This window comes from Pezoporus occidentalis, unplaced genomic scaffold (genome assembly GCF_034315485.1).
Source record: "Pezoporus occidentalis ecotype Australia unplaced genomic scaffold, CSIRO_AGI_Poc_V1 ctg11, whole genome shotgun sequence".
Classification (NCBI taxonomy): Eukaryota; Metazoa; Chordata; class Aves; order Psittaciformes; family Psittacidae; genus Pezoporus; species Pezoporus occidentalis.
This window is the reverse complement of record NW_026912886.1, coordinates 2,629,514-2,644,806: the sequence shown is the minus strand read 5'-3', so window position 1 is coordinate 2,644,806 and position 15,293 is coordinate 2,629,514. Positions and strand designations below refer to the sequence as shown.

The window sequence follows — 15,293 nt, the reverse complement described above, 5'->3', positions numbered from 1 at the left end:
TGAACACGCATTCAGGAAGAACCAAGCTGTTTTCCCTGCCACTCCTTCACAAATAAATTTGATATAATCTGGAGTTAGAAAAAAAAATAAACCAAGAAGCTCCTCCTGCATCCGCCAAGCTTTGGATTCCAGGTCACATCAGCAGTCACAGCAGCAGCCAGTACAGCTCCCTGCCTCCCATTCCTCATGATTTATTTCCATAGCAAACCCTACGTACTTTAGCAGAGGTGTAGGACTTTTAGAATAAGCGTTCTGCAAGTTGCACAGACTGGAATCCCATGCAACTGTTAAAGGAGTTGGCAGTTCCATCTGTCCTCTCATGCTGTTCCTATAGCACCAACATTGCTACGTGTGTCTATTTTGCATATCCATTAAACTGCTGTACAGGAGGAAAGAAATACCATTTCACATGAGCAGCTAATAATTATTTTTCCTAATGGCAACATCAGAATTCTTCTTCTGCATATGGAATACGCGAACTCTTTAATTTCTTGAGTTTTTCAATAGCAGAAGATACTGAAATCTCTCCATGAACTTTGTTGTCTCTTGTTCGCACGTTGACAGCATTATTTGCTTTCTCCTTCTCTCCAACCACTGCAAGACATAGCACAAACAATATAAAACTGATTACCTACATTACAAAACGAGAGTCTAGACAAACTCTGTGCCTGACATTAAAATTTAAATGATACTCAGAAATGTGGTGCTGCAATTACCCAAGATAAAGTTATACTGGGCCAGCTGTGCATTTCTAATTTTCTTGTTTAATGTGCAACTTTGATCTAGATCCACATCGGACATAAATCCTGCTTCAAAAAATTTGCTGCAAACCTAAAAAAAACAAAGAACAAACCACTCAATATTACAGTATATATTCTACAACATAAATTTATACGTGCTGTAATCCCTGATCTCTTCCAATAATTTGTGTATATGCATAATTTGCTCTTGTGAATCACTGTAAATCCATTAAGTTATTGGCAGAAAACTGCACACACACTTGAGGGTTTAGCAGGACTCCAGTTAGATTACAATACAAGGTAACATCCATATCAAATACTTGATTTCCTCACACAGCTACACTGCGCAATGTCAGAAATGTTTCCTCACTGAGAAATAAGAAAGAAGAGAATGAACAAACCCACTTATGCTTGCATTAAAGGAAAAGCAGGAGAAAGGGGTAAACCCAACCATGGTCAAATATAATGTAGTCAACAGTATAAATGCTGGGAAATGGAAGAAATCAGCTCTGCCTCTACTTTAAGCAGATAATCCTGTAATGAAACAGTATACAAGGTTTGTCATCCAGAATGTTTTCTTCTTTAATAATTGCTCAAGTATGTATATAGTTACAGAACCCAACACACTTAAAAGTTACATAACCCTATCTCAGGCTTATACAAATTTTAGACTACATGGAAAGATTTACACACACCCCCCCCCCCCCCCCCCAATACGCCTCTGCAATTATTACAGCATTCACTCTTTTTTCTAGGACAAACATTATTTGTCCTAGCTATTAAAAACTGCTTGCTACTATAAAAAGGAAGGCCCTACTCTCACCTGCTGTGCATATTCTTCAGAAGTAGGTCCCACAGGCACAACCATGACCTGCCGCGGAGACAGCCAGAACGGCCTGGCAAGCAGGACAAGAAAAATATGAAATAAATATGCATATTACATTTGCATTACTATCCAGTCACTTTCCTAACAACAATTTCTTTACTTCATAAAAATATTTATGTTAGCTAAGGGTGTTGAAAAATAGGTTACCTTCCTCAAGTTCACATAAAAATAGTAAATATATTGATTCCAGTAAAACATACGCAGAACTTCTGTTTACTTCCCAGCTGCATTCACAACTTCCAACAGAACTTGATTTTTTCATATGATTTCTAGGTTTTTTTATATAATTTTATAGTGAAACGTGAACAGTCAGGTAGGTGGCTAAAAGTAAATATTACCTTTTCCTTAATACTTTAAATACATTCACGAAGAAATACCTTCAGAGTTCATTCAAGATGAAATGATACATCTTACAACTTAAAAAAATATTTCACATATTAGGACTAATTCATGTCTGTGTTTGTGATCACTTTACACCTTTACATATGTCTAACACCTTCCCAGTACAATACCATCATGTTTAAGAAGAAAGGAACAAGAATAATGCAGTACACATATATTCAATTACAATTCTTATTTCTGCTTTACTGTATGTTTTTTCCTGCAACCTCATGAAACTGAATTTCTGTTAATGAGCTATCAATAAAAGGATGCAACTCAGACCATAAAATTCAACTTCTTTTCTTGTAATCTTACCTACTCATTTTGAGAAAATTCTAGGAATATTATTTTGCATTATAATATATGGGGCATAATGGAGGATCTCTATTCAATAGATTGCTAAACACCTCTTAGAAGTGTATTTGTGCTACATACCATTTTCCTCCATAATTTTCTGCTAGAATAGCTATCATTCTCTCCACAGATCCCAAAATAGCTCTGTGAATAATCACTGGTCTTTTCTTATCATCGCCATCCTTACTGAAAAAAGAATAAAGTTAAAAACCAAAAATTTCTCAGCTCACACAGAGATAATCCTACTAACATTTCTGATTCTACTTTTCATGGAAAGACAAAATACAGTAACTTTTACTTACACAAAATCTACTGGTTTTATTAAAAATATACTTTCAATTACCTGAGCTTTTAAAGGAATACCGAATAATCCAGTGACTTAAAATAACCATGCCTATAGCTAATGGCATCAGCAGAAACACCTAAGTTTAAAAAGACACACAACTGACTCAGCTCCATCTGGGCATTTTAATATTTATGTTCTTGGTTCTTATTTTTCCGCTATGTCTTGCTTTTTTTTGGTTGCACATGATTTTACCTGCTCCTACTATTGATGTCTTTCCTTAAATTACAATCCTGTGATGAAAAAAAGCTGGCTGCTGTTCGTAACAGTATTATCACGTACCAAAGAGCTGGAACATCTAATGTACAAGATAGAGCCAAATCAAAAAAACAACTATTCTTATTTTATCTTCCCCATCTAACTCTTTATAATAGGCAAAATCAAATCTATCAAGAAAAACAACCCAGAAAATGCGTGTTCAAGTCAACATGGTACTAAGATTAATTCACTCAGAGGATAAACATGCCTCTTCCTAGCTAGAATCAAAAGTGAGATTTTCATTAAAAACCGTTCACATTTGGTTTCTGTTCCTCAAAGTTAACTTACTTTATCTGATCAAAAAGAATGGAGAACTTAATTACAAACATACTAGCTCCTTAAGACACATTTGAATTTCTAAGCAATGTCTTCAAAGGAGACACACTGACTAGGCTCAAAGTGAAAACTGACTCAGCGAGTTTCCTTTAGGATTATATATGATCAGTTGTCTTCAGATCTGGCAGACAACAGGGATCAGGAAATTTTCCTGCAATCAACAGCATTTACATTTAAAGTGACCTACCATTACACTGAGGAAGTACCTTCAATTTCATGACTGAGTCCTCTACTAGCTAGGGATGTTCTCCCCCTCCTCATCAGGCTACGGCTGTACAGGCTCATCATTTGTTAAGTGAGCAACAAAACATTAGTACATGTCAGTTAAAGGAGACTTAAACTAACCTTTTTTGGGGTTTAATTATTTCATTTCAAAGAGGAATATATTTAACTTAACCACTCACCCAACATAAGTAAGATTAAATCGAATGGGTAGCTGGAAGTCAAGCTGGACAGTAGCACATTGATGGTACCTGCCAATAGCATCTTTGATTTTAATATCAATCTGTGAAGCAAAATAACACAGTTACTACATATACTCTGCCTGCATTGTGTCTGTATTATTATCCATCTCAAAGTTGTATTAAAATGCTGATTCACCAACCTTAGGACCATAAAATGCTCCATCTCCTGGATTCAAACTCCATTGCTCTCCAAAATTATTCAAGCTGTTTTGAAGTTGCTAATCACAGAAAAAAAAAAAAAGGAGTATAATTTATAAAAGGTATGGCAAGGCCTTTTATTGCTGTAAGTCAAAGCATCTGCCTCTGAAATACAGAGGGAGTCAACATGCAACATGACTCCTGCTGGTCAAGAAATTACTCATTTATAATAAATAATCCAGAAATAAAAGTAGTTCTTTGTACAAATGTGATTAATCAGAAAAAAAGATTAATAAAAATTAACCAGTTCAAGATAAGGGGCTAAGTAAGAATCAGAAAGCTCTCATTTTATACAGAAACTTTGCATGTAATGTGACACTTTTCAATAAGCATTTCCAGTAAGGACAACGCTTAGCACCTGATGTAAGCAATTTCACTTATTTTGCTATTCAACCTGAAAGAACTTAGTTAAATATCCATCTCTGCAAACAGAAATATTAAAGGTTTGGTTTTAAATGAATTACCTTTTCTGCATGATTCCAGATCTCTAACTCTCCTAGATAATTTTCTGGTCTTGTAGAAAGATGCAGTTGAAAGGTAAAACCAAAGACAGCATACACTGACTTCAAGAAATCAAGACAGCTCTTAATTTCTTCTTCAATCTCAAACATAAACAAAATATATTAATTTTTTTAATTAAAAAAATTATTGGATTTACTGAATTCCTCATCATCAGAATATGGGTCCATTAAACAAATAAAAACAACTAAAAAGAAAAAAAAAAAAAATCACACAAAACTACATCCTACAAACCCACATCTAGGCAATGGGTGACAGGAGAACTGAGGTTGGGGTGACTTAGAAGCATGGGAAGAAAAGTAATGCTCTTGTTAAGCCTGGGCTTCTGGAGCCAAACTGCATGAGTCAGACCTGACAAGTGTACATCAATTTAGTCACACAGTTCTACTAAAGTTATGGCATTATTAACGAAAAGTATTTATCCAGTATTACTACAGAAAACAAAATGTGGTCGACAACTTTTTCTCTTTGCATGGGGAGATGCAGAAAATTTTAGCTTTTGGGATTTAGGTGCCCCACGTATTTTTCTAAAGGGACAATACCTATGCAGCAAATCTCACTATGCAATTCACAATCATAACATCACTCAAATAACTTTGTTTTGATATAAAAATAAGTAACATAAGATTACGGCACTGCTATTTCAGAAACTTGTAACAGAAGTTTAACAGGCTACTGATTTCAGCAATTAGAACATTAGAAATATGGCTAAGATGAGTAAGAAGGAACCACCTAAGCCTAGACAGAAGCCAAAAAACCTCACAAAACAAACCATCAAAAGCAGCATTATGCTGCAAAGCAACACAACAGAAGAAGTTTAAAGTAAAAATACTTTAGGGATTTTTTTCTTGTTTAACGATGGTTTGCACTGGGAGGGGAAAGGTTTGCACTTTTTGATGACTGGTAAGGGGAGAGGGCTGGTTAGTTTTAGGGGATTGGTTTGGTTTGGGTTGTATTTTTTTTACCTGTTCTATTGTGCAAAAGATGTGAGCATCATCCTGTTGGAAGCGCCTTACACGAGTCAAGCCACTTAAAGTCCCAGAGAGTTCATTTCGATGAAGAACTCCAAAATCTGCAAGTCTAAGAGGCATTTCCCTCCACGATCGTGGACGATGGGCAAACATCAAGCTAGAAGGAAAACAAAAGAACCTTCCTTTTATCCTTCTCATAGAAGATTTAAGACAACACAGAAACTAAACCAAGATCAGCACACGCAGTAATTAATTTTAAAGTATGTATTCATTTAGGTTGTCTGCATCCTAAAAGGCAGGAAAACAGAGAAAGTGCAGCACTTGAAATGTATTGCTAAAGACCACCTAGAACAAACTCAAAGAGTATCAAGACTGGCTCATCTTTACCTTCATTTGCTATACCACAACTGATGCTTACCTCTACTGAACACAATTTGTGTTTGCTTAGTAGTACAAAATATTATTAACGTGCATAAACCTAGCTCACTTAGTGCAGACCTACTGAAAGATCCTCCTACAAGAATTAAAGCTGGTCTTCTTTGGGATGCTGTCATGGCATCTCTTTGGATACACTAGTTCCTTAAGTAGTCTGTTGTAAACATACGTGGTAACATCATTTTACCTCAGCCCCACAAAAGATAAATGTAGTAAAATAAGTTTTCCAGTTGAGGGTACAAACCAATGTCCTGGACAATTCATTGGTTTAAGGGCAAAAGTTTCCTTCTCAATCTCAAAAGAGAACATATTTTCACTGTAGTGTTGCCAGTGTCCTGAAGCTTCCCAGAGCTTATTGTTGAAGATGTTTGGAGATACAACTTCAGTAAAATTACGCCTCCAATATTCATCCTATAAAACAAGTTTAACATTTAAAAGTTGATAGATATTTTGACAAGCAAAAGCCTTATTGTCTCTAATTGTGTTCTTATGATGGTGACTTACTGGGAAGGCTAAAGGACTCCTACACATGTAGGTTTTGCAAAACTGGAAAAAGCAGCTTTATTCTGCCATATTTTCAAAAAGTTTAGGTCCATATAACCATAGTGAAAATCTGGTACATTTTTATATATACAGACATTTCTCCTTCTGTGGATAATTCAGTGCTAAGAATGGCCTACCACTTCAGATCAACAACTGATATTAAGCTTGTTAGGAGTTACATTAGTATATACTCACTCTTATGAAATCCACAAGTGTATTATAGAGAAAGGCACCTCTGGGAAGGAAAAAGCAGCTTCCAGGACTCAAATCATGGAAGAAGAAGAGTTCTTGTTCCTAGGTAAATTAAAACCAGAATGCTGTAACACCACTTCAGATGGAACTGCAGAACATGACTACTTCACACATCAACACTGTTCACAGAAATGAAATATTACAGCAGGAGGATGATTTCCAGGTTTACAAGTTCTCAATAACAGTAGCTAATTTATATCTAGTTCTTACTCTCAGAAGTCTGTAGTAACAGTGGAATTCCATTTGACACTGTGTAAATATACTTAAGAGTTTTCCTCAAAATCCTGAAGCCTTGACTAATCACAGTAACCAAATCAATTAAGCATATAACTATCGCATCTGAAGGTTGATGGCTTAAGCTTGTGAGCAGGTCATTCTTTAACAGAATTGAGCCTCAAAACCAGCAGCTCAGCAGTGTGGCTGTGATACACCTTTAGAGAACCACAGCCTCGTCAGCATCTGTCCTGGCTTCAGCTGTACCAGTTATTTTTCTCCTTCTTAGCAGCTGGTGCAGTTCTGTGTTTTCAACTTTAGCCTGAGAACACTGCTGATAATACACTGATGCTTTCACTTGTTGCTAAGTAATGCTTACTTTGATCAAGGACTTTCTCCTTCCAATCCCTCCAGCAGCAGGGGGTGAAGGAAAAAGGTGGAGAGTGAGGGCTGCATGGTTCTGAGTTACCAGCTGGGCTTAAGCCACAACAGCATCATAGATACTGGATACATAAACACTACATAAACTGTTTGATTGATACTAGGCAATTTGGTTTTGAAAAGGCACAGAAGTAATCTTCTGCCAGCAAGTAATGAGAAATTCGTGTCTGCATCTCCTTGGCCAATGATGCCGACCTTCACACACAAGTTATTCAAATAATTGTTTCCTTGCTTTCACCTGTACTGTCCATTGTGCTTAAACACTCACAAAGCTGCTTTTCTCTTAAATACCCTCCCTGTAAATCCACCGTCTCTACAGAATCATAGCAAAGGTCACAACAATTAGGAGACCACATGCTAACAGAACAGATATTGGGTCATAATCCTTGTGTCAGTCCAAAGTCTTCCGACTTACACTCAAATAAGATTAACTCTGTTCATTTTAATCTAGTAGAGGAATACAGGAACGCTATCCATGACATCTCAAGTACTGCATGTACGAACACACAGCTATTACATTATTTATGCCTATAATAAAGAATGACAGAACCATACTATTTCCAATAATTTCTCACTTCTATGCAAAATACAGCAGTTTAGATAGGATCTGAAAAGATCCTACATAAAAATGTTCAAGACACACTTTCCTAAAGCAAGGGACTACCCCATAACTTCTTCCCACTGTAAACTTAACATCTGTATGCAAGTAACAAGTTGAGTTTATAGAATTAAATTTGGAAAAACAAACAAAGAAAAACAACAAAGAAGAATTAGTTCTATTACAGAAGCATAAAAGAGAAGTAGACCATGAAACACTGTACCTTTCCAATTTTCCTACGATCCCGGTTTCTGGCTTCTTCCTGGAATTTCTCCCATTCCTTCATCATTTTGTTATCAGGAAAAGATATTCCATATATTCTCTGCAGAGTTTCCATGTCAGATTTTCCTTCCCAGTACGCAGAAGAATTCTGATGCACAAACCCCATACCTTCAGTTACTCTTATATAATCTCAGGGAAAGGAGGAATAAACACTAATGCATTCAAATGTTGTGATTTCCACCCCCCATCCCCAGCCTCTGTGGGAAAAGAATTATATGCAGTCATCCATGATTTGCTGATAATACAAAGATTTTTGCACTGCCTTTTAGTCAGCATACTAAGACAAACTGAAGTGATTGGTGAAGTCATATTTTTATTATACTTAGGTACCTTGTTTCAAGTCATGGCATGTTTTATGATCTCTCATTATATCTTCAAAAAAAGCACGAATTGTTTATATTGAAAACATAATGCAGTAAGAAAACAGGAAAGATAAAATGAAACTAACTCAATGTGTCAGCTGAATGCTAGCTGTTTTCACAAACTAACACAATCCCTGGAACTCAGAGTTCCATAAACTTCAGTTAGGAATCTGCAAAATCAACTATGATGAATGTTACCACGAGGTAGGACATTGTACTACTAAGGGTAGTGCTGGCTGGCGATACTAGCACAGTACTGACACATACGCACTGCACTTGTCCCCTGTGCATAGTATAACTGGTTCCACACCGTATCTAGTTACTCCTAGTTTGAGTACTTTTGCAGTGCTCTTCATTATAGCCTAAGCATACACGATACTGTACCAATACTCCAGCAAAAAAAAAAAACAAACACTATTAACTTTCAGTGATGTACTATTGTGATGGTCATTCCAAGGTCAGTAAACCTTGGAAGCAGATGAAAGCCTACTTGTACAATAGGAGCTGGGAAAGAAATGAAGGGCTATTTTCAGAATAAGCAAAGAAAACAATCCAAAGCATCCTAACATTATCACTTCAGGAGAAATAAATTCAGAAATAAATCAAAAACTGACCCATAGTTTACTTAAGTTTTAATGCACAGTTATTTTAAACCTACCTTAAGTATTTTAAGGGCCTTGATTTTTCCTGTGTGTCTGACATGTGGACCCCTGCAGAGATCAATCAGTGGACCACATCTATACACCAGAAGAAAAATGTTTATTTCAAAACACTTTAGTATTTTTAAATACATCACTAATGGCAAACAAGTTAATGCTTGACATATTCAAAGCCGCTATTAAGTATATATTTGCAACACTGCAAATTCAAGAAAAAACACCACCAAAAAAAACCCCACAAAAAATTATTCTCTCAATTTAAACAAAATATACCTAAGAACAGAAATATTTCATACCTTTTAATGTGATTTTCTTTACCTGTATATTGTAGTAGTTGCTGTGTTCACCTTCTCATGAAGGATCCGACACTTAAACTTGTTATACTGTGTGGAGAAACATCAAAAGTCAGAAACATCAATAAAAGGTCTAATAAAATTGTATTTCAAATTTATATTTGAAAAACTATATATTAACAATGCAAATGCAACAGTAAAAGATGTAACTAAAAATCACATGATCACATATACATAAGCAGAACTTCAACATCATTTTAGAAGAGTTAGAAAACAAGAGAGGAAAGATACAAAAATACCATTTTCTTGAGGATGTGTTAAGCATCGTGATTATTACCCAATAGCCTCGAAGTATTCTGAAAGGCAATTACAACAAAGTACAGCGAGACTGGCAATATTCACTGTATAAAAGAGTCTTTCCTGACTTGTCTCTGCAAGTGAGCCTGAATGAATGTATGCCTTTTGCGTATTAATTTCTTGGTCATTGCGCTGAACTTGAGGTGTTTGTGTGTAGTAAGGAAAAGTTATTATTACTGCCTGTAAGCACCCCATACACTTGAGAGGGACATGAAGAGTGGGAAAAAGGATGATATTCTTTTCCTTTGCTTTACTAGACAGGTACTACTCTGATGAGTGAGTCACATGCTGTATTTTATGTAAGTTAATTCTAAAAGATCACTGTATCAGAATTACAGCCGCTCCAAAGACCCACCTTAAACATGTCTAAGAGGATCTCCTTTTTGACTTCCAGCCTTTCAAAAGGCTGCTTCTCTTTCATTATATTTTTACAGCGATTCTCTAGCAGTGGGAATTCAGTACTAGATACACCTCTAAACAAAAAAGACATGGGCAAAGAAATATAAATTAGTTATTTTGATATTCCCATTTTTAAATGACCACTTTCTAGCGGTCTAATTTGAAACACATGGAATGTCTTGTGATTTGTCACGGTATTCTTGTTTCTTACAATCAGCTGTGCTTTCAGACACTAAACTCAGAAATACAAATGGCATCACCATGAACAAACCCACTGCAATCACTCCCAGAACATTTAAATGCCTGGAAGATCTGCAACTCAAAGTATACCTGATTTAGGAAAAAAAGAATTAAAAAAAAGAAAAAGGCTCAACCCAGCTGCTGGACCTAGTTATCAGCTGATGCAGATTGAGCGCTCTCCCTGACAACACAAAGATAAACAAGTAAAAAACAGAACTGTGCACAAGGATTACAAAAGTGGTAAATGCCTATATGAGTTAAGTGTATACGTGCTATTTCTACAAGTGACTATGGCACCTGGAAACCAAACTCCCATGAGTCTTCACAGAAACTTGTCTCCTGTATCTCCTGGAACTTCAGACAGTTTACCTAAACACACTACATTTTTTACAGAACATTCAACAGCCGCAAGTCCTGCTGAAGACTGCTCTTGAACTTAAGCATACACACACTCTCAATATGTATGTACACACCCAGTTCTAATACAGAGTTTCAATACACAGTATTAAAGTATAAAATTAAAGAAATTTTACCTATCTTCAATATACATGTCATAATAAAATCCATTCTCAATTGGTGGTCCATAGCATAAGCAGCCCCCAAAATAATCTTCCATGGCCTCTCCAAGAATATGAGCACTTGAATGCCAATAAACCTGCAAATAAAGTCAGATGAGCAAGCGATGGGATCACTGACACTGTGTAACTAAAAAGGAAAAAGAAAGAAAGAGGGGTGTATCTGCAGATGGGTTATACACTGGAATCAATGTTTTCTGAATTCTGAGCGAGTGTAACCACTTTCTGTTTTCATTTTGAAGTGTGCTAAATGGCTAATATAATAGCAAATGTAGCAATAAAGACCCACTGTATTTCAGCCTGAAAGATGATTATATCTCGGCACAATTCTGTCACCTTAGTACTTGTTGTACCTTGGTCATTTATTAGTTAGTTTCCAGCCAGTTAAAAGCCTATGCAGTACTAACCACATCTAAAGCAATGTAGCCGATTAGTTACCATTGTTCAAGTACAGTACATTTATGAATTGGACTGTAAAGCACACTACCTGAAATATCAGGAGAGGGCAACTGACAACCCAGTAGATCAATACCAGTCTTATGTCCTAAGTCCTATTAATTCAGGCCACTTTGTAGTCACTGTTACAAGAGAAAGCCTTTACAGTCTCCTGAAACGCCTCAAACAAGCTTGATAACATGAATAATTCTATGATAAAATTAAGTCTAATCCTAGTGTGTAAACACAGGTTTAAGACTGAATCTATTAAAAAAAAAAACCAAACTTGGGTGTGTCACAAAGTATATTCATAGTTTAATTAACTAAAATATGCTTGCAGAAGTTTCTAATGAACAGTGCTAGGACAAGGAGGTGCACATTTCACTTATGACTCAACTCTGATCCTGGAAAATTTTTAAAAACCTGTAAGACAGCCTCACTGGTTCTTTCAGTGTCTGATCTTCAGACACAGTGAGTCAAACCATAGAACATTTCTTAGAATACATCAGACTATTTCAAGTTAGGATACAAATAAAGAAATTCACTACGGATCTTGTTTGAGAAGTAACTTTTTTATGTAAAAGGGAAGAAAAGAGCACCAAGATTTTATTCACTTACAGACTGTAGGTACTTAGTATCTGATCTTTGTCAAATCATGACAAATAGATTACTTGAATAGTTTGGGGATTTTTTTTATTATTATTTTTAATTCAGGATTTAAAAATAATGCTGCAATCAATTTCACCCTTCAATCAAGTGTTTACTCACAGCTTTTGCTTCTTCATTATCAAACATAAGCAGCTCCAGAGTACAATCTCCCTCCAGTGGACGATCCAGGTCCCACAGTTCACCGTTCACTTTCGCTATGACTGCGTCTGCAGCCAACGCTTGACTAAAAACCACAAATCACACAAGACCAAATATTTAGGTTCAGATTTGCAAAAGCACTTAGTTTTCTAAACCCCGTGACACCCCACTCATGTCTAATAGCATCTAAAGACCTTGGATTTTTGTTTCTGTGGTCTTCCTACTTTTACGGTATAGACCCTTACGGTCTGAAAGTTTCATTCAGCAGTTTTCAGTCCTGGAAGAAAAACTAACAACAGTTTCTACTATTATCTGGTAACTCACAAAAATGACAGATGTCTATACTCATTCCTAGCAGTGTCACTGATTATTACATTTTTTTAATTGGAAGTGAGCATTACGACCCCAGCACAGAACTTCAAGTATCACTCAGATCAAGGACTTCATCCAGCTGCTTCTTCTGCATTAAGATGAAGTTTCAATGCTTTCCAAATAAGCCAGCTTAACGGACTCACCATCCACTGACCATGGCATATATATTTTATGCAACACAGTAGAAACAACTGGTTGTAACAGATGTATCACTGCAAAAGTGCAGCTCCTTGAATCTGCAGGTTACCTAGTTCCTACAGCTAATTGATATGGTGTGGTTTTCCAGGATTCCCCTTCAGCCACCTTTCCATCTGTCAGAGTAATTTTGATAGGTTTGCTTTGGTTGGCCACTCTGTAAGCTAGCAAAGCATCATGTTCTTTTTTCAGTGCTTCGTAAAGCTTCAGTCTGTCTTCTATGAAGCTTGGCTCACGCTGTAGCTGTAACAAATAAATTAAATCATACATATATGTAGCTGTGAAAGAAACAGAAGACAACTATTCAGTGTTCGTTCATCCCTAGAGATTCCAACTGAGACCAGATTTAACTGTACCAGAATTTACACTACTATGCAGTAAAGCATTTTGTAAATAATTATACACAGGATAGTCCCCTCCAACTTGCTATTTTATAATGGCTTGCCAATTCTCCACTGCACCTTCAGCAATCTGGGCCTAAATGGCTTTGTGAGTTTGACTTTAGAAAGCAGCCTGTATTCCTGCCCCAGAACTTGTATTTGGCTGACATTCCTGAGAAACTTGGGTAACTCCAACAAGCCCTCACTTCTGCCAGTTCATTCAAAGCATCAGATTCCAGTAAGATAGTTGATGGGAAGTTTCCTTTAGTCTGGCATCAGGCTAATTATTAAGATCTATAGAACTACAGCTACTGTTGCCACCATCTGCCTTCAATTATCATGAACACTGCTTACCTATTCATGAGCTGCCACTCTCTTCAGGAACCACAGTACCCTGACCCTTATTTCTCAATAGCCCAAATCATTTTATGACATAATAAGTAGAGATATAAGAACGTATAAGTAAGTCCACTAATTACATGCAAGATGAAGCTCTTTTTTTTTCTATATGCATACTATAGCAAGCCTTCTTCCCAAAATCTGAGATTTCAAAATATAGCAAAGTATTTCAGATTTCAGCACTTTTTGCTGAACCCAGCCAAACAACAGTTGCTCTTCTGTTATGCGGTATAAGCACTTACATCATTCTGATGTAGGTTCACAGCTTCTTTTTTCTTTTCCTCTTTATTTTGAGTCACCACAAGAGTTGGACTTGCACTGGAGACTTTCTGAAAACAGTTATAATATTAAGCATACCCCTGTATCATTAATACTTTACCCAGAAACAAACCAGTAAGTGCAATATTGGGCTAAAAAGGCAATTACAAGCAATATGTGCCCTTTATACAGATGAAAGACTTCTCACAACACATCTGAACTGCACCCTCCTGATGTTCAGCAGGAATGGCAATGCTGCTCACCAAGCAGCATCTTCCCAACACAATTTCCACAATTTTACTACTACCGCCACCGCTGGCCAACTCTTCACAGTGAGACCCTGGGCGATTACAACAGCCTAGTGAGTCACAAGCACAAGTTTCGGTGGTCTGACGAAATGACACCACCTCTGCGCAAAGGCAGGGCTACTGGGAGCAGCACTGCTGAGCGCTCCGGGCACACGAGGAGAGCAGAGACACGAGGCAGACCTGCGACCGCCGTGGGCTGGGGCTTGGACCCCCGCTCCCCGCAGAGGCCTGGCCATTCCCACAGCGATGCGGGCGCTCGCCCCCGTCAGGCCGCCACCCTCCCCGGCAGGTCCCGAGGAGGGCCCCGCGGGTGTCCGCACCCCGGTTGCTACCTCGCCACCGGCCGGGGGCTCCGCCGGCGCTGCCCTGCCCAGCTCGGCCGCCAGACTGCGGCGCAGGTGCAAGAGGCGGTAGCGCAGCTTCTCGTTCTCGGCCCTCAGCCGCTGCAGTTCGGGGCTGCAGGTCGCGGGACAGCCCGGCGCCTCCTGCCCCTTCAGCTGGGCGACCTCCGCCGTCAGCCAGAGCAGCTCCTGCTCCTGCCGCGACAGGCGCAGAGACACCACCTCAGCAGCCGCGCCCGCCATCTTCCCGCCGCAGCAGCGCACTCGCTCCGCCCCTCTACGGCGGAACGTGCTCGACACCGCCCCCAGCTCAGCCGCTCCGCCTCCCCCCCCCCCCCCTCCGCTCCGTACCGCCCCGGAGCCGCCGGGGCCCGCCCCCTCCTTTCCGGAACTGTCCGCGCACGGGCACAGTGGGACTCGGGAGGCTTGGGGAGGGAGGTGGTTGGTGTCGGTGTGCCTGCCTGCCTGCCTCTGATCGGGCACATACCGTCTTGTAGCTCTCTCTGCTGTGGTGCTCGTGACGGCTGAGCAGCTGGGAAGTGTCAGCATTCACAACTCGTGCATGAGTTGATTTTTCAGTTTGCATTTTTCATTTGAACCAATTCTTTGCTCTTTTTCTAAAGAGATGCAACTTGGCAACACCTATGTCTGTCACTTTACTATAGGTCTCTCTTGTTTGAGGATGGACTGTCATGGGCA

The 15,293-nt window shown here is 38.4% G+C and overlaps 1 protein-coding gene across 1 annotated transcript; it reads right to left on the bottom strand.

Moving 5' to 3' along the window:
- Positions 1–380: 380 nt before the first annotated feature.
- On the bottom strand, positions 381–14,914 carry TARS3 (threonyl-tRNA synthetase 3). The gene is made up of 19 exons (XM_062626954.1): positions 14,586–14,914; positions 13,930–14,016; positions 12,961–13,151; positions 12,303–12,426; positions 11,058–11,179; positions 10,241–10,358; positions 9,554–9,618; positions 9,235–9,313; positions 8,156–8,302; positions 6,624–6,722; positions 6,130–6,296; positions 5,445–5,607; positions 4,425–4,562; positions 3,903–3,980; positions 3,703–3,803; positions 2,443–2,547; positions 1,564–1,636; positions 717–831; positions 381–594 (listed from the first exon to the last, which is right to left on the bottom strand). Exons 1-19 carry the CDS (start codon positions 14,835–14,837, stop codon positions 446–448), a joined length of 2,373 nt encoding a protein of 790 aa, XP_062482938.1. The 5' UTR covers positions 14,838–14,914; the 3' UTR covers positions 381–445.
- Positions 14,915–15,293: the final 379 nt, after the last annotated feature.

Excerpts from the sequence above, each read along its gene's own strand:
- TARS3 (XM_062626954.1), bottom strand. The coding sequence starts at position 14,837 with ATGGCGGGCGCGGCTGCTGAGGTGGTGTCTCTGCGCCTGTCGCGGCAG. Across the intron at positions 6,723-8,155 it reads ATCGTAGGAAAATTGGAAAG|GAACAAGAACTCTTCTTCTT; the intron begins GTACAGTGTTTC and ends TAATTTACCTAG. Across the intron at positions 4,563-5,444 it reads TCTTTTGCACAATAGAACAG|ATTGAAGAAGAAATTAAGAG; the intron begins GTAAAAAAAATA and ends TTTATGTTTGAG.